Source organism: Oryzias latipes, chromosome 12, assembly GCF_002234675.1.
Source record: "Oryzias latipes chromosome 12, ASM223467v1".
Taxonomy (NCBI): domain Eukaryota; kingdom Metazoa; phylum Chordata; class Actinopteri; order Beloniformes; family Adrianichthyidae; genus Oryzias; species Oryzias latipes.
This window is the reverse complement of record NC_019870.2, coordinates 11,845,699-11,865,858: the sequence shown is the minus strand read 5'-3', so window position 1 is coordinate 11,865,858 and position 20,160 is coordinate 11,845,699. Positions and strand designations below refer to the sequence as shown.

Below are 20,160 nucleotides of genomic sequence, written 5' to 3'. Positions count from 1 at the left end.
GCTTTTCTGACATACACAATAGTCGTTCGTATATCAAGCAAAATTAAATACTAATCAAATCAGGAAATATCCATTTTGTTACATAAACAAATATTGAAAGTGGTCCTCTGCACATTTTTTTCCATCACTCCGTGTGCCTTTTTAGCTGGCCAACACTTTATTTTCTGTCTCCTTCTGAGACTTTTTCCCTTTTTTCTCTTTTCTTTTCTTTTTCCCCCCCCTTTCTTTTTTTTATGCGGGTTAATAAACAGGCCGGCGCTGCAATTTATGAATCTGCCCTTGTATATGGCGGACGAATTTTTCCAGAGGAGGGGACCGCAACATTAACAGACTGTGCAGCGCGCGCGCGCATAGCTTGCACGGACCCCTTAAATCTCGTCAAAATTCACAACTTAATGCGCCATTATGCTTTACTAAAATGTAACGTAGCGGGTCGCGAAGGGGGGGAAGTGGCTACCTTCTTTTTTCCCCCCATTCTTTTTCATAATTTGGAATCTCATAACTAATTCACAATTTTTGAGGAAGCAGTTTTGTGCAGTCACCTCTGGTCGGGGAGGGAGGATTTCAGGAGAGGGTGTCTGTTTCGCCTGAGCTGCATCGTTTTGGAGGTATGTCAAAACCGCTCTTTTCTTTTTTTCTGCCCTAATTTTAAAAAAAAAAACAAAATTTGTCCAAAAAATTTCAGCTGCGGATTTGAAGTTTCGTTCTTTTCACACGGTTAACGGCAGTCTCTTCAAATGTCTGCCATTAAAATGAGCTGAATGCTTGAAGCCACCTGAATCTGTAAATTTCTTTTTTCTTTTTTTCATTTTGGGCTGAATTTTAGTAATGGAGTTTTCGTGGACCTGCTGCCTTTGTCGTTTATTCACCGAGTTTGTTCAACACACGCCACCCAGATAAAAGTGTTGCCTATTACGATGTAGCAACCGGGACCAGTAACATGAAGGACGAGGAGGGGAGGAACAATCTGAAACACAAAAACCTCCTGCAGCCATGTTTTTGTGAATTTTTTTTTTCTCCAGCAAATTCAAGCAGAGCTCCGGAGTTGCTTCTCTTGCTAGTTTTCGAGCACTCTCAGATATTTTTAGCGTTTCTCTGTTAGCTATCTTATCAAGCAGAAACGCGCCACAATTATTATCCATCAAAAATACATGTCGCGACTTTTATTTTTGGAAACAGAGGGAGAGAGGGGGTTTGAAAATCTCCGTGATTTTGGCGCCACCTGTCGGCAGTAATTTTGAGAAATTAAAAAAAAAATTGCAAGGACTTGTGAGGCTTATTTTTAGCAATTGCTGCATGATTTTTCTTTATTTTACTTTAACTTTAAAATGTGACTTTTCAAGTTTATTCAGTTTTTATAACCAAATAGATCGTTCAGTTATTATACATTTTTTTAGATAAGACATTGCATAAATAATTAAAAATGCATAGCATATAACACATTTTTAGATTAACATTGTATGTATGCATCCACAAGTTTTTTTCTCTATAAATGCATATTCATTAACGCTTATTTTTGTAAAGAGAAATTTAGTAATCTGGGGGGAAAAATGTTTCTTCCAGCACTGGAGGGAGGAAAACTGTCTCAGCATAATTTGAGGATAGAAAAAACAATCACAACCATACTGTTTATATTAATCTTGCAGATGGCAAACAGTTTCCCATCTTGCATGGCTTGCTTTTATTTTCTAATGTACAGGGGGGGGGGTCCTGAGAGGCCATTTTGCTGTGGGTAATTTTAATGCTGACCTTCAAATCTGTATTCATTCAATTCAGAGAGCTGGTGGAAAATTGTGCAGTTGGTATGCAAAAATCCCAGTGTAAATTCTGACCTTTTGCGCAAAATAGGTCTAATCAAAATGCAAGACTTTCAAGTTGGGCGAACAGAAATGAAAATAGGGGGTGGGGTGGGGTGGGGGGGTAGACACGTTTTAATAGGCTGGATCTGTTTGCAAGTAATGGGAATGTTTAGATTTCAAATTCTTTGAGGATCAAGTAAGAAGTTATAAAAGTGTGGAAAAAGCTGCAGCGAAGGAAAAAAAGACCCAATTTTGTTTACTTTGCTGTTTTTTTTTTAATTTCAACAAAGTAAATGATGCCTCAGCTAAAAAAAAACATGTATCTCTAAGTTTGGAAGAGGATGTGAAATAGAGGACAGAGAAGGATTAGATTGCAGCTTTCACAATTAAAGGGTTTTAAAAAATGGTTTCTGCTCTGATTGTCATGAAAAGCTGAACAGCCGGTTGGTTTTGCCATTTCAGTAGCGAGCGACGACTTTGATTTAATACCATGTTCTTGTTTTTTTGGTTGATACGTAGTCAAGGTGAACAGTTGATGTGCTCTTATTTTCTTAGTGGCATGTGGAAACTGTCTGAAAATGGCTTCAGTTAAATTAGTCTCAAGGGAATGTTTTATTTATTTATTTTTTATCAAGGGTTGGGAGTGCTGCATTAAAAAAAAATTCTGTGCATTCTGCACATATTTTTTCTGCCTCATTCTTTGTAAAAAAAAAAAAGCACCTTATTGGTTTCATGAATAATGCATAAGGGGGTGTTCAATTGCTGCAGCAATGAAAATTAGGCCTGTTTACATGCAGTGGGTATATACACAGGAGCTTTTTCTTTTTTTATTATTATTATTTGTGAAGGTGGAGAAGATCCTGTGTAGCTTTTCTGAAAACACAAATTTTCAGCAAAGCAAATCTCATTTCTTTGAGTGAAAAGGGGAGAGGGGGGGGGACTCCCGCGGGTTTAATGAATCCATAAATCACAATAGTGCCAGGTTTGCTGCGGCTGCGTCAGCGTGCAGTGTAATTTTGATTTTCATCAAAAATTTAATCTGCCAGCCTACAAGGGTTTAGCAGCAGCCCGGATGCAGCCCTGAATTTCTAATTTTAGGGGGGAGCCTGATCTTTCAGGATTTATTTTTGTATAGTTTAAGACTGCTTTTCAATATCTCTTGTTATTAAAATTTAATTTGAGGAATTAACATATAGATTGAAAAGGTTTTTATGGGGGTTTTGAGTGTATGCTGATGGAATTTTACCAGACAACAGTTTTTTTTTTTGTCTCTTTTCGTTTCCAGAGCATCTTGCGTGTTTATATATATGTGTTTGAGGAAGAGAAGTGGGGTGATGTGAGGGGGTGGAGGGGGTATTCATTTCTTTGCATTATTGCTTTTTGAAATCATTGGTCATACACCATCTTGGAAGACATTTATTACAGAGGAGTGAGAAATGTGCATTTCATTACAGAAATGGAAAAATCCAAAGCAGTAGTGTGAAACAGGTTTTGGTCAGCTTCCTGTTCCCGGTTGCCGACTCTTGCTCTGGATAATACAAACATGCAATCAAAGTAGTGATTGAAATAACCCCCCACCACCACTGCCACCATCCTCATCCTCCCTCTGCCTCCTTAAACAGTTTTAGCTGATTCCTATTTTTAATCCCTCCAGAGTGGGAACAATTTCCTGAGCTTAAACAAATTTGTATTTTATATTTTTGCCTGGCAGCTTACCCAGTTTTGCCAGCGCAATGGAAATTTTCAAATAAATGCACAATGATTGATTTACCACATAAATATTCAGGGGCCGACCAAATATAGGCCGATTATTTTAAGTGTGCCAACTAAGAGCTAAATTCTAAACAGGGTTAGAATCTATAGATGTTTATGTCTCCTGTTTTTTTCCCAGCTCCAGATCAATTCAGCAAATTATAATTTATCTTGCCGTGGATAACATCAAATTACTTAAAACATACCTTGGCCAAGTTATATAGCTCTCCATTATAGTCAATTTCCAGCAGCATTTTTCAAATAAATCATGGATGGTTGTGCATTTGGTTGAGTTTTCCTGTGTTTGTCAGAAACATCAAGCAAGTGTGCATCTGGTTTGGATTTTCCTCCTGCTATGGCACTGTAGGTTACAGTATATCACAGGCCTCAGCCTATAAAAGAACATAAGACCAGATGGCCGATTTTGCATTTCGGCTTTAATTAGACCAACGCAGGCCTCAAAAGACATTTTTATGTATTAATTTAGAGGCTGCTTTTTCAGCGAGCGGCCGGGGAAGAAATTCCATTTAGAAAACGATGCATCCTTGCTGTTGTTTAATCTTATTTTAAGGCGACAAAAGCCCAATAAATTTGACATTGCCGAGGAATGTTTTTGCTTCATTTTCAGTAAGTATTTTTAACCCTCAATCAGGAGCTGTCAGTCAATACCAGCTATAAATATATAAATACAGAGATAATGGAATTAGAGTAGAACATAATCTTGTCTACCACTGAACCACCATGCACTTAGGATGAGGTGATGCTTTTAATTTGCTGTTTTTTATTAGACCAGTGGTGTACATTTTCAGGCTATTTTCATGATCCGTTTGCATCAAAATGTTGTTGTTTTTTTAGTTTTGAAAAACTGAAAAGGAACAGAAAACCAAGCCATGGTGACTCACCCTAAGATTTGCACTTCAGGTTTATGGCAGATGACTTTTTTGACCCAAGCTTTTGCATTTGCCTGGACTTGGAACCAGCCCATGTAAACATTGGAAAATGGCCCAAAATGGTTGCGATGATTTAAAGCACGAGTTAGTCCGGTCTCTAATCCAGGGACTAACCGGGCCTGACCCTGTTTAGCTTCAGAGATCAGATGGAATTGGCGTGTCTGATGCATGGCCAGACCATGACGATACAATAATCCTCACAAGTAAAAAGACATAAATAGGTAAATTAAAAACCGAAGTAGTAGCAGATGGAATAAATGTTATTTTTTTTATAGATGTATCAAGATTTGTTGATAGGAATTAAATGATGCAGAAAGGACAAAACACACAATGGGGAACCTGTAAAAGAGGAAGTCGGGCAGTGTGTCTCTAACATGCATTGTAGTAATGTAACCTGGTCTTTATGAACTAATGTGTCTGTTCATTTTTTGGGAAGTAGAAGGGAATTCTTGTCAAATGTAAATCGTACACATTAGCATCTTAGCTGTAGCACTCAGTGAATACAGCATTGGATTGTTGATTGCCAATATTTCCAAGAACATGTTCCCCAGTGTCAGATATTAACACCTTTGATGCTACATACCAAGTCCAATCACTTTAACTTTGACCCTGGGATTCACCTAAAACAAATGAGTTCTAAACAAAAGAAGAATGCAGTTCAGTGTTAAATATACTACATTTAATGTCCTTTTAAGAACCCTTAGTTCATCTCAGTTCATTAAAGAAGCAGTAAAAATCTTTGTAAAAAAAAAAACAACCAAAAAAGACGTATATTGTAGCTTAGCTTTTTACTGTCTGGAAATACTAATCTTAAAATAGTTTAATCAGTCAAGATTGATGGTTTAGCCGACCCATTTCTTAATACTTTAGGCAGGACTGCAGGAAACTATTAAATTAGCAAAAATATCAAAGGAAAGCAGAGAACAAAGACTGATTAAACTTACTAGTGATAAAACTAAGGCCCTTAAAATGATACTGAAAACCATGAACCAATGCAAACTAAGGAACAATAAAGTGAAACAGAAACAGCTGATGACAGTTGAAATGAAAACCTGGTGACTGTCTGGGAGGAAAACAAAAATGGAAATAATGTAAGTTGTCTTTCCTTTTGCTATTTGTTAATGTATTGCAAGTTATATTGACATTGCAACATTGACCACTAATACCGGCATCACAAGTTTTTTCTTATATTGTGCAGCCCTAAAACTCAACAAAGAAAACACAAATCCTTGCAAAATCTAGTCCATTTGTTGGTGCTTGATTACTTTTATAGAAATCCTGCGAGCTAAACGGAAATCATTTTGAATTTTTATTTATTCATTGCCCACATCTCAGTGTTAATGTTAATAGTGTTAATTCTCTGTTGTTTACTGTTGGTTCTCAGAGGTCTTATCTGTAAAAGTTCTTTTCCAATAGCTGTGAGTAATTCCCAGCACTACAGGTAAACTTCTAACGATTTATGTAAGCAGAAAATGTAACTCGGCTGACACGATCAAGTCACCCCTTATCATTTTGATGTGTTCATGGTAGACATCATGGCTATACAGTGTAAGCAGAGTTATGTAAGTGCGACCTATTAGCAGATTCTTAATGTTGGTCGATACCAACATTTTTCCATAATGTAATTACTACATTTACTGTTAATCCAGCGCCGTCCTGCTACAAAAACATTTTGGTACAGCAATTCAATGTTCATCATGTACTTATGTCTCAGAGATAGTGAGCCCACACCATGAAATACCTCGTTAAGACTTCCAACAAGTGAGGATAATTACAATTTTTATTATTCATTTCTGCACTTTTTCATCACAGAACTGCTGCCAAACATGAGCTTAAAGAGAAGCAGACTCTGCTTTAGTTGCTGAGATGCAGTTTTAAACTAAAGCATGACAGAGCAATTAGATGGTTAGTATTTCTGCAGGTCTTGACTCTCATTTATGTTCTCATAAACTGTGCTTAGAAATTCCGAATATGCTGACTCTCACCGTTTTTTATGATGGTGCTGCAGCTTTTCAGTGCGATAATTTTTGCAAATATGCTTTTTGTAAGTACACATACTCCAAATTTTACATATTAAAGCAAGAGTTGTTGCCTCTGATATTTATTTTAAGAATAAAAGGAAAAGGAGAAGGTCACTGGTGGTGATATAGATTGTGATAATATTTATGCAAATGCTGAAAGTATTTTTCTGTTTCAGTGCTTTAAATAGACCTAAGAATTCAATATCTTACAACCGAGGACAATATTTTCAACCTCAATGCCACTCAAAATCATAAATGGTTTTAAAAACGTAAATCACCAAAGTGGTTTGAAGAGAAAGAACAAACAGTTTTTTTATTGTGTTTAAATATTATGTTCTCCAGCAGGGATTTATGCGAAACTATCAGTGAAGACGAAGGTTTTAAGAGAGCAGATTTGACCATAAGTGCTAATTTATTTTTAATATTATTTTTCCTGCCTTGTGCTTTTCTTGTTGCCCAGCTTTAAAATGTGAACCCTAAGAAAGCGAAGGATGCTGCTCTCTCTCCTTTTTTGTTTGTTTGTGTTTTATTTCTTCACTGCAGCAAAGAGCAGGGGGCAGTTTGTGGCAGCAGACTTGACAGCTTTATGAGACACCTGGATATCGATCAAAACCATCTTGTTTTTAAACCAAGTTACCCTCAGAGTGCAGCGTGAATGAGTCAGTTACATTTGAAGTGAAAAGATCCTTTTTTTTAGTGCATAAAAAACATTGTATGATCATTTAACCCACTGTTTTTTTTTAAAGGAATTGCCTCTTGTATAAAATTTGTTCTTGATTATTGTTTGTCTTGCAGCTTTAGTCTAAAGCAACTGAGGATTTTAAAGGTTGCCTACTGATTTTTGTTATTTTCTTTAAAGCAGAACTATTTTTAAGCATCTATTTCTGCTTTTATTTTTACCTCAGTTTAAATAATTCAGCAGAAAAGACTTCTGGTTTAGATTTCTAGTTAAGTTTTTAAATTAGGCATTGCTTATTATTCATATCCAACAGTTTGCACTTCATACTTTATAGTTTATTTATAAATCTCCCTCCTCGCATCACTCCATTAAAGTTATTTAGATTCATTGGGAAGACAAGTATTAGATATAAGGGTGGTTTATGGGTTTTGTTTCATTAACAAACATCTTCCTTCATAAAAATTACTTGAAGTGTTGTCTTTATTGTCTTCTAACAATAATATTGGCAGACTGTAGCTAGTAAAAACATACAAAAATTGCTTATTTTACATTTGGACTTGTGGCAAAGCCAGTCTACAAAATGAAAGAAACTGGCTAAAGTGAACTAACAAGACTTTGTTTTGGGGGAAAAATCAAAGGAAAATGCAATCAGCTTCAAAAATATTTTCTTTTATTAAAATGTAGTCCTAACAGCATCATTTTAGTATGTTAGTAATGGTGTGCTAACATGACATTTATCGTTTAGTCCACTAAAATGCTTCTTGTCCTGCTAACACTGCTTTAACTGGCATTTCTTTAAAATTGGTATAACAATATGTCAAATAGTATTTGCACCAACCTTAAGTGTTCGCACAGTTCTTTTGTAGGCAAATGCAGTAAACTTCATGTCAATAATACATTTGTGTTGAGATGCAGAATTGAAGTGTTGTGCTATAAACCCTTGGATCCACAATGCACCTTTACTCAGTTATCTCACAATAAGAGTATTTGATGACTTCTCACTTGTAAAATCCTAGAGAACACTGCGTGTTTAGAGTGCAGAGAAGGGCCATGATTATTCTAGAAATAGCACCATTTCCGTTGTTTTACTTTCAGAAAAGATCTTTTTAAATTTAAACATGAAATAAGTTGTTGTGAGTCCAAAGGGCCATTTTTTTGGAATTCTTTTAAAAAGCATTTGAAAAGCTGTTAAAAAATCTCCCACATGTTCCTGATGTGAGTTTTGTTTTGGAGCCTGAGAATGACCGTCTCCCGTCTCTGAACATTCTGCCTGCTGCTTTGCTAGAATGATTGCTATTCACGTCACTATTGTTCTCATAGTTTCTGTGACGGGCAGGTCAGCTCAAGAAGAGACACTGTGATTGAATACTTTCAAAATCATTTGAGGAATATCTTCTGACAGCTTACTTCAAAAATGTTAAAAAGTCAGTTTTTCTATGGAGGGATTTTTGGGCCATTTTTCCATCTACACTCACTATTTTGAGCATAAAACCTTCAAACTATTGTGTGCACAGAGAAATTATTTTGCCCATGAAACAGAAAAATGCTCTTGAAATGCAAAAATACATGTAAACAAAACAATTTTAAATTTGAAACTTTAAAAAAATATATGCAATCAAAACAATTATCACTTGATAGAAATTTTCTCTCTTTTGTGCTCGAACAGAGCAGGGCATCAGGTTACAAATGTACCAAAAAAGCCGGCAAATCACAAACATAGACATGAAGGTTGATGTCAAAATGGTTTTGATTACACATATTCTGGAGTTTCAAGTGCGTTTTTTTTTTGTTTCAAGTCCAAAATAATATTATTATCACTATTTTTTTATTTTACGTTCAAAACCGTGAGTGTTGCGCTTGGAGTAATGGTACAATAATCACTTTGTAGTCTTCATTTGCTGTGCACTTATAGGTTTTTCTTTTTTTGGGAGGAAGAATTGAAGTTGTGCTTAGAATTGCAGCTCAATACTTAGAGCAAAGACATCGTGACCAGCCACTTTCACAATGTCTATTTTAGAACTAACCTCATTCCTCAAACTGTGGCTGGGTTTGTCAGTTGAGGAGCTGTGGTTCTAATAGAAAGTAGTATCATGCCTCTCAAAATTTACCACATGCTTTGAGCAAAACCTGCTGGGAAAAAAAAAGCAAAGTTTAAAAAAAAAACCTACAACTACAGCTAATTTGATGTCTCATCCATTTGCCTCACAAAGAATGTTTTCCTCTTGGTTGATTCTCTTTTTGCAAGGGTCAAACAATATTTTTCTTGAGTGCTTTATGTCAGCTGTGATGCTTTTGAGGAACGTTTCTTTTTAGGAGCTCCTGAGAGGAATTCCAGCTATTACAAGAATTCACCTTCATAAGACTGAATTGGAAAATGTCAACTGGCCTTTTATTTAAAACATCACTCAGTTGTAAAATGTGGCACCACTGAGAGAAGAACGGGAATGCGGCTGACGTTGCAGCCCAAAAGGGTTCTGCTATGATTACAGATGAAAAACAAAACAAAACTGCTTTGTTGCTACAGTGTGAAATTTGTTTTTCTAAAAACCAGAACATTACTTATTTCTTTTTTGTTGCTTGTGTTATCATCTTAATATTGACACTTGTACTTCTCTTTTGCCAAATATGTGAATGAAAGAGCAAAGTCAGCTTAGTACAATGAAATACTTTGATCCAAATTTAGTGCATGTGGCCTTAGGATTTATTTTTCCCTTCCAGAAGGTAAATATGTATTTTCTGGTGTTGTTTTAGAAGGTGTTGCCATCTTCTAGGAACTGTAATTTCTTGTTTGTTCTGCTGTCCGTCAGACTGAATATCACCCTCCCATTTATTCCTGGTTCAGCCAAACATTATTGTAAAGGTAACAACATTTTCGTCCAATAGTATTTCATAACTCACAAAGAGGAAAACTTCCAACTGCAAGAGATTTGTTTTTACTCACTTTTGTATCTCATTCATCTTTCTCTTCCTCCATTGCTTAAAGTTGTTTAAGGTGACACCTCAGCTTTTACCCCTGCTCCTTCTGTGCTTAGCTTTAAGGAAGCTGATGTACAACAAAGAGGCTACAGTACCATTTTTGTTGCAGTGATCTGGTCAGACAGTTGTTCAGGCATGCCATACGTCCACCACTTTGCATCTCAGTTGATTTAAAAGCTTCAGCTCAGATAAGTTAGTCATTTGTTCAGGTCTGGTGTCTGTGCTAATATTTTCTACTAAATAAAAAATGCTGAGCACAACATTCCCGGAGCCCTGAACTCATCGGAAAACTGTAGTTTTGTTTTTATAATCCTTTAGGGTGGAAAAGGCTTTTTGCTTTCTGAAACTTGGAAACATTTGTGCTGTTATGTAGGACTTCTTTACTGTGGAAGCGGATGCTACGCTGACATTGATGCTTTTTTGACTCAAATTTAACCTTCAGTCTAGAACATCAGCTTTACAAAATCTTTCATTTCTTTAAAAGGAACTTAAACTTGTTTGGGGGCTGTTTAGACAATGTATTGACATTTTTTGAAATAGTTTTTTTCTGTTTTATTTGGGGGACTCTTTTGTGGCGAGTTCTAATTCTACTTACAGTCTCCTTTTGCATCACAACAGCCCTTTTTATAACTTTTGTCAAAACCCAAAACAAGGGACCCCATGGGAATCATATGAATATAATCATTTCCAATTTCCTTCACAGTCTAAATCCATGCTTCATGTGAACAAGATTACATAGCCTTTCAAACCTGAAAAATGTAATTGTACAAAATAAAAATTCTTGTGCTTTAAATTTAAACTCTAATTCAATTGCCTAAAAAAAGACATTATTTGAAAAAACTGCAATTGTAAATTTATTAGGGATGGCTTTTTATAGGCATACAAAACTTAACACACTCATTTCCTTTTCATTTTAGGAACTGCAAACTGTAAATGTTCAGTTTTAGCATCAGTCAGGTCAGAGGTGTTTGCGTATGTTCTTTTTTTTGTGTGTGAAATGTGTTTGGGCTGTGTGTGTGGGGGCATGGTTTTCCTGAATGGGTCTACTGCTGTACCAAGAATCATTTTTCCTTTTTCTACAACATCAGTCATCCAAGCAGGACTCTGCTCTGCTCGGTTGCATTCCAACACATTTTCTTTATATGGCCTCTTAAAGCTACCTGCTGAAGTGGCAAATGAGGGAGTTTGAATATTTCTAGTCTTGGAGGGTTTAGGTGGCACAAATCTCTGGAGTTTCTGCCATTAAAGGTCAGTTGTGAACAATTTTTCTGGAGATGTAGACTAATATCTGTCTTTTCCTAAACAGACATTGCAATAGATGATGTTTTATACACAATGAGCTCAACTGTGTTCAGAGTGAGAACTGTCACAGTTGGATAATAGACAAAATCCAGTCTTTATTGTCAGCGTCACTCTTATTTTGAAAATCTTAGAGGAATGACAGTCAGTTTCCCTTAAGATCTATACTCTCCCATTTGATTGAATAAAACACAACAGCAAGAAAGAAAAATTTCTGTAGACTTGATCTGTAAATCATTCAATTTATTCCCAAAGTGGTTGTTTGTTTTATTTTATGGCATTCATTTAAAAAAAAGTGTAAATAATTACTAAATATTTATGTTTACTAATATTAAAAATGTAAATTCCCTTTATTCTTTTATTCTTTAAAATTGTGTTTTTGGTGTTTAGTGGCATTTTACTCATGATTGAGGACATATTACCAGTCTGTTTTGTTCTTCCTACTTACTTTATTCACAAACATTACAGAGCAAAACGTTGGGCAAGTATTAAATATTGATCTGTAGGAACTGTTTGTTTATTTGTTTTGTTTATGGGTCAATTCCGATGACCATATCGGAATTTTTACTGATTTTTCCTATATATTTTTTTTGAATTCGCTTTAAGTTTTTTTAGTACTACAACACTTGTAGTCCTAAAGCGAGGAGATAAAGACGTGTCATAAACTTACTTTAAGAGAAAGAGTGATGAGAGACGGATAAAGAGAATCTGCGATAGTTTGTCTGGAGTGTTTTCGTCTACTTTATTGACGGTCCCTGCCTGCCCCTGCAGCTTCACATCAGGGCAAATCCGGCTGAAACTCATTTTCTGCATCACCACAGACAAAAATAAAAGCAGTCAATACTGGTCAAAACAACTACAACCAACTTTTTACTCTGTAATGCTTGTGGATAAGGTCAGCTGGAAGAACGGACTGGTGATATTGTGACGAGTGCATAAACAAAACGAATCATGTCTATGACACACACATTGTGGCTTTTCAACTTTTTTCTTCTTCTTCTTTTTATGTATTTATTTATTTATCTATTTAGACTAGTCCTGTCCAGCTGTAAGTAGTTTACTTTTTTATTTGGTTTAGTTTAATTTTAAATTAGACTCTCAGGAATAGAGCAAACTACCTAAAAAAGTCTGGAAACATCACAGTTCCATCGACGTCTCAATTTTGGTGGATGTTGCATTAGTTTTAAAATGTACAATGGAACTATTAAAGGATGGTTCTCGTCCTCAATTGAGCTTAATGGTCAATTGTAGGTCCCACTATGGCGTAATTGGCGTATACTTATATAGTGCTTTTCTACCTACAAGGCCAAAAACGCTTTACAGTCACAGACCCATTCACCTAGTCACACACACATTCACACACTGGTGGCGGCTCCGCTGCCAAACACTGGCGCCAACCTACCACCAGAGGCAAGGTGGGGTTCAGTGACTTGCCCAAGGACACTTCGACTTATGGGCGTGCAAGGCAGGAATCGAACCTGCAACATTACGATCATGGGTCGACCGCCCTAACGCTGCACCACGGCCGCCCACTATAGAACCTGAACTGTTTAAAAATGTAAATTACACACAATTTGTTTTTTTTGACCAAGTTAGAATGCAGATCACTCATTTATTTGTCTATTTGTTACTGTCATTTCACAGAAGGAAAGGCACAGAGGAGGGAGAATCATGAGTGCACCTGAAGCACCCCAACCTTTAAAGGAACTAGCAGATGGGGGGAGTGTAGCCACCGATGCTTCAGCTAAGAGCTCCAGTCCGCCGCCCGTTGCCGTGAAAAAGGAGCCTGGAACCTCAGAGACGAGCAATGGAAAAATCGGGGAACCCAATCCAGCAGAGATCTGCGTTGTGATTGGAGGAAATGACAGAGGATCAAATGGAGGGGGATCTCGCAGAGCTCAGGCCGAGGGTATGTTTGCCCTTGGCACTCCTCCTCCAACGAAGAGCACAGACTCGTGCATAGGTGTGTGGATGCATATGTATAAACGCTTGTTTGCTGACCTTGCATAGCACTCATTTTAATGTTAGTGGTTTCATAAAGGCATATTTCTGCACATGGAGACTTTTATTTTCTCTTTCAGAAAATGTGATTTCTTTCAGAATCTTTATAACCTTCAATTTTTAAGACCAGCTATCAGCCCATAATTTAAAAATAGGCGGAGTAAAAATAAAGTTTTATATTCTTCAGTTCAGTTGCTTCAAAAGTCATACAGGGCTCCAGACTGCGAGCAATTGGTCGCATTTTGCGACCAAAATTTGAGAGTGTGCGACTGGATGTAAAATTCAGTCGCACAAATGTGCGACCAGTAAATTTGCCTCCCCCACCCTCCGTATTTTTTATACATCAAACGTGGAAGGGGCACATCAATGATCGATGAAATAATCAATGAGACGCAAGCCACACGGACGCAGGCAGACACACACACTCGCGCACATACTCATGAAACGCGAGCACGTACACTCTCGCGTGATACCTGTCTGTGAGGCGGCCACTGCGTGTGAGAAGAATAGGGAAAGCCACTGTGAGTGGCTAAAATGCGTGGAGGGGGCGGGGCCTAGAGATAATCGAGCGCGCGTAAACATCTGTGGGAAGGAAACTGAGACAAATATCACAACCTGATATGTGAGTCTGAGCTATGGGTAAGCGAACTATTGATTCGTTCTTCCGACCTGCAGCTAGTGTACCAGTGCCAGAGTGTACAGCAGGGGTCTCAAACTCGCGGCCGCAGGCTATTTGCGGCCCCCAAGATGATATTTTGCGGTCCCCGCCTTAATATGAAAGTTTAATGTTACTGCAGCACGCCAGTTTGTATGAATGACACTTTTTCATCGTCGTGCACGGAGCTGACCAACCAATCACAGTGGGGTATATGACTCTTGGGGGCGTGACAATGACAGGGTTTGAAAGCAGGAAACCTGACAGCCCCCTCCCTCCCCGGGCCACATTAAGAAGTTCCTTACTTTCCTTTAGAATGTATTTATTCGCTCGTAATTTTCTACATACATGCAGTCCGTGCTGAACTTTTCTCTGGGTCACACAGATCCGGAGGAAGGATTAGGTTTTGGTTACGGCGGCGCATCAAACGGGTTACGGCAGCACACCGCTCCCGTCCCGCGGGAGTCGGGTCAGCTGAAGAGAATAAATGTCCCACACCTACATGCGTGACAGCTAACGGGGCTTGAACTTTAAACACGTGCGGGCAAAAACAACATTAGTTTTAGACACACTGAAAATACGTGGGGAAAATGCAACGATAGACGTGTTTGAGATGAACCAGCGGCTCGCCTAGATCGTTGGGGAGACCAGGGGGGGGGGGGGGGGGGGGGGGGGGGGTGGGGCTGAGAGATGAAAGCGAATCTGCAGCAAGACTGAAGGACAACAGTTGGAGTTGTCCTTAACATTCAATTTAGTTTTAATATTATTCTCCCCCTTAGTATGATCTGTGTTATTATATATTTTATGATTATTTTAATGTTTTGTGATGTATGTAGCCTTTTTTAATGAATTGGTATTTTAAATTATTTTAATTAATCACTCCACTACAAAAACCATCAGGACACATGTCCCATAATGCATTGTTTTGTAGTCTCTAGTTTCCAGCTGTGTCCGGGTAGGTTTGCCCCTTGCTCCCACCCCTTTCTCGCGATATTTTTGTGATGATTGACAGTTGATGTTGGAGCAAAAACAAAAATATATGTCTCACACCAGGTGATCTGCGCAGCGTTGAGTTCACCTGGGTGATCTCAAACACGCTTGTTGTGCATCTTGGCTGCACCTATTTGGTGTCACAAAGATAAATTTCCATCAGTTTTCTTTACTTATTTGTACTGTCATGACAGAGATGGTGCTGTCAGTTTACCTTCTTGTTGTAATTTTATCATTGTAAAATTAAGTAATCATTTGTCATTGTAATTTCTGCATCTATTATTAAAGTATTTATTAGTAATACAGTGGAAATTAGTAGATTTGATTAGAATGTTGATTTACGGTATGCGCCCCTAAATTTTCTGGTTGCGCCCCTAAATTTTTCAGTTAGGGGCCACTGTGCTCCTAGTGAAAAAAGTTAGTCTGGAGCCCTGTCATATTGTTAATGTTGTTTTTGTTAGTCTGTGGTGAGGATTATTAACATTTTCACACTGAATAATTCCTCCAGAAAATTACTTGCATTTACTTAGCCTTATTTAAAGCTATAAGTGGAACTGTATTTATGTATTGAATGTCAATAATTGCTTTAGGGGGAAACAATTTTACAGAACTTGGTTGAAAAATAAATATAAAATTCATCAGTACTTTTCCTTAACCAGGACTTCAAGTTAAGCTATTGGACTACTTACATTTTTGGAACGTAACAAATTAACACAATAACCCTTTTTAATAAACAGAAAAATTAGACGTACAGTTAGATGTAACCCTTGTGCTATCCTAGGCACTTTAACGTTGGGAGTTGGGTCATCTAGACCCACTAGACAGTACTCTGAACCTTTTTTCTTCAATGATTTGTGATCTTCACTGGTGTCCATGGATTACATGAAATCTTTCCACCTTTATCCACCTTTGTCATGGTAGGGAGAACACGTCAATGTAAGGATGGGGTCATCTAAGATAGCACAAGGGTTTTTAAAAGCTCTAGAAGAAGGATGTTTTCTACTCAGTCCACATGACTCTTCTGAATTCCAACCCTTCTATCCATCTGGTGTTTTATGCGATAGAATACAATTACACACACTTGTAAAGACACGTAAAGACAAAGTATTTTAAACAAACAGTTCAGTTTTTGCAAACACCCCTTTGTGCTTGAATGTGAACTCTTTTCTGTGCTTGTTTTTATAACCTGTATTTTTGTAACATAATGCAGGTTCCTATGTATGTGCAGTATGTGGCAAGAAGTACAAGTACTACAACTGCTTTCAGACACATGTCAGGGCACACAGAGGTGAGACAAATTTATTTTGTTCTATAGTTTCCAAAGAAAACTAGAGTAAAGTGAATAATGTTATAGAAGCACTGAAATTAAAATGATAAGAACACAAACTGATTTTGTTAAACTTTTTATTGCCCTTTTAAACACAGAAAAGTTGAAACGGGAGGCAAGTTTATGTGTGGGTCATTCGTTACTTTTTTAACTTTTGGAGGAACTTTTAATACAGTACAGACCAAAAGTTTGGATACACCTTCCCATTCATTTGGATGGGAACTTTTGGCCTGTACTGTAATTTTCATAGAACCATATAAATCCACATTTATTAACGCAGAACTGCCCATTTGATATATTTGATGTGATTTTAATCTATAAACTGATTTAGTAGTTGTTTCACTCAACATTTGTTGCTCCCAAAATACTTTTCCTGTGAGGTTATCAAGTTTCTGCTAACATAGCAAGAACCCCCTGTATGTACTACTAGACTTAATATTGTAGTTTATAATAGTGATGTTTTTTCCCAATATACTTTATGATTTAAACCTCGCTGCCTAGATTTCTAAGGCTTATCAGACTATTTTTAATCCAATGTCCACATTCTGGATTACACTCATTTAACTCTATTTTGTTTAATATTGTATTTTTGATTCTCTGTAAATATTTTTAATATTTCTGCATTTGTTGAAATCCCCCATTTTTATCGGGACTATTTCTTTTTACACAGATCCTGATGTTTTTTCAACCTCACAATCAAAGTTGGGAATAAATAATATATTTGCCATCCTAAACATGACTGTACTTTGTTAAAAAAAAAACAACAACACCTCTTCAGATTCTGTTTAGTGTCTCCTTAAATGATGGGAAGCTCACAGAGCCATGTTATAATGTTTTGGTGTCCACTGACACAGCAGAAAAAATGTGTTTATTCTCCTGTTCCACAGAGCCAACATGACATTTAATAGTTTACTGTATCAAAACAAACAAGCAAAAAAAAGAAGCTGTCAGCAGGAAAACTGTATACCTATAATGGATTTAAATGGGAATTTGCATTATAGAGTGAAATGTATGGAAGCTGATATGTCTCATATTTCAAAATATGAGTCAATACTGGAAATGCTTTTTTTCATTTCCACAATAATAAAGCTGCGTTTGTTGACTCAAAAATAAAATCAAAAATCAATCTGCCAAAATGCTTTTTCATTTTCTACTTCAACACCGCTCGTTCTGTGACGTAAGTAAAACGATAATGCAAAGACAGGATTGAATTTTCGTTTTCACATCCACCACGCAAAAACTGTCACCTAAAGAGTCTCCAGTCAGCAGTTCCAGGGGGAGGCGGGGCGATGACTTCAGTGCTCCCTCTTTTTCTTCTGTCACTGCTGCGGGCATCTGGCGCTGGGAAATGAGAGATAAGCAAGAATAGAAGAGTGTGGACCAAGACGTTGGGACATTTTGTCAGAAGCTGGAAAGTTCAGCATGCCGAAATCTGTGCTAGAGCTGTTGAGGGAGGCTGCAGCTGTCCTCGAACAGCAAAACCAGCAGGAAACAGCAGAAGACGATCTTCTAAATATGATCTTATTAATTATTATCAAGGGCCTGGTTGCTTATACTTTTTTAACCCTTCTTCCGGGTCGGTGCCGCCAAGAATAAAGCACTAGCCGTACGGACCCGGAAGAAGGGTTAGGATTAGGCTCATGCGCGCCAACAGCAACATTTAGCTTCAAACCTACTTAAAATCCATGCGATCAATGCCGCAATGTGCATCTTGGCTGCATGTAAATATGTGGGAATGACATCCGCCTTTAGTTCGTCTGGACACGACTGGAAAAACAAATTCACATGATTGTTGGGACGGTTTCTCAGGACTGTGCGGAGCGGCATTTCTGCATTCAAAGCCGCCTCCACCAGCTCACACAGCGTCCCAAAGCCGGGCACAGTTTTCCTGTGTTCGCAATAAAGCACCCTCCCCTGCACGCAAACATGAAGCCACGAGTCTGGCTGCTCTGCTCAGAGACGTTGTTCGCTCGCACAGAGCAGCCAGGTGGTGTTGTTTGCACTCCAAAGCCTCCCCTGGAGCACCACACCGTCTATCCATAACGTAAAAGCCATGATCGGATTAGAAATCAGCATAACCCACCAATCATTTGCTGGTAGGGCCAACAACGCAGAAGAAGAGTGAGCGCTGACGTCATCGTTTCCCCCCCCCCCCCCCCCCCCCCCCCCCCCCCCGGAACTGCGGACTGGAATTGATTTATGAGGCAGCTTTGGGCTGTGGATGTGAAAACGAAAATGCAATCCCCCTGCATTATCACTTTAATTACGTCACAGAATGAGTGGTGTTGAAGAAAAAAATGAAAAAGCATTTTGGAGGACTGATCTTTAATTTATTTTCGGAATTGACTTTTATTTTGAAATATGAGACACATATGCTTCCATAGAAACGAAAATTTTCTTATTTAAAAGAAAGAAGTTGATAACAGGTGTCTTATTTTTAGTATTTAATGCACTGAGCTTTCAGTTTCATGAACTAAGAGAATGCATGTGTTTTCTGTTAGGTTTAGACCAAGAAACATATAATTCACAAATGCTTTGTTGACCTCAAAATCATTTTAAAGAGATGAATCTGTGAAAACACTTTGGCTTTAAACTATTTAACAAACCAGATTCCTTTTTCCCTCACATATAGAATCAGAGAGCATGGTTGGAGATGGTCTACCTCAGACACCCAACAGTAAGTACATTTTACTGCTATTTTACTCTGAGCCTGTTTTTCCCCTCAGAAAATCCATAAAGGGGGCTATTTTGAGCTGAACAAAAAAATTGTAGAGACTGTATGCAACACTTCCATTCCAATATATGCATAGATGTTTCTTGTGGGCTTTCTTATTGCTCCCTATTTTAGTCATCACTCACTGAATTTCTGTCAGCCTCTAAACCACCACATCCACTTTGTCTAACAAACTGCTGTGGCAGAGTTTGTCATATCACAAGTAAAACTACCTGATCAAACATAATTTAAGATAATTAGGTATCTTAGAAAATGTGCCCAAACCTTGAAATAATGAACATGTCTTCTTTCTTTAAAAGAACCAAGATTGATTGACAGATTTAATATTTTGAGGAACTTAACCTGTTAGAGTTTGGAACAGCTTTGATTCCTTGTTCTACCTGTGCAGCAAAACAAAGTTGTGTTGCATCTTTTACTCTCTTAGCTACTTCAGTTGCTAAATCTTTAATAGCAAGTTTAAGTTAATCTGCCAAGTAGCATTACAGATGTTTTAAGGCAGTACAACCCAAACTAAATGATTTATACACTTTACTCTGACAAACATGAGCATTTTCACACTTTTCTCTCTTGCCTAAACTCTGAAAGTTCAAACTTAAAAAAAAAGGAGCACAGTTTTATAGAATGACAATACAAATCTGAATGTGATCATAGATTTCTTCTACACAGCAAAAACAACAAAGAGGAGATTGATTGACAAGATCAACAGCCAATCAGGCTCCTAACAAAAAAACATTAAAAGTTGCACTAATAACAATCAGGGAAACAGCAGGACCACGAATGGTGAATAGCGTTTTTGCATTTTAACAATCTGTCATAGAACAGTGGATTCATTAATAGTCTTTGGAAAATTCTCATTTTTATTAGGTTTTAACTTGGGCAAATGGGTGATGTCATATTTGATGTTAAAAAAAAGTAGTGAGCATGTGTCTGAAATGTGTTAAAATCCAGATACTCCTGCACTATAGTTGGGGAATTCA

The 20,160-nt window shown here is 37.5% G+C and overlaps 1 protein-coding gene across 3 annotated transcripts in view; it reads left to right on the top strand.

The window, feature by feature from the left end:
* Positions 1–208: 208 nt before the first annotated feature.
* The window catches only part of LOC101172596 (zinc finger protein 618), a 39,226-nt gene continuing 19,274 nt past the window's right edge, over positions 209–20,160 (top strand). For 2 of the 3 annotated variants that reach the window (XM_023960535.1, XM_023960532.1), the window contains exons 1-4: positions 209–608; positions 13,121–13,439; positions 16,333–16,410; positions 19,082–19,126. In XM_023960535.1, the coding sequence (XP_023816303.1) occupies positions 13,148–13,439; positions 16,333–16,410; positions 19,082–19,126 (415 nt within the window). In that variant the 5' untranslated portion in view covers positions 209–608; positions 13,121–13,147. The remainder of the gene's footprint in view (positions 609–13,120; positions 13,440–16,332; positions 16,411–19,081; positions 19,127–20,160) is intronic. The other variant, XM_023960533.1, reaches the window with a different exon arrangement.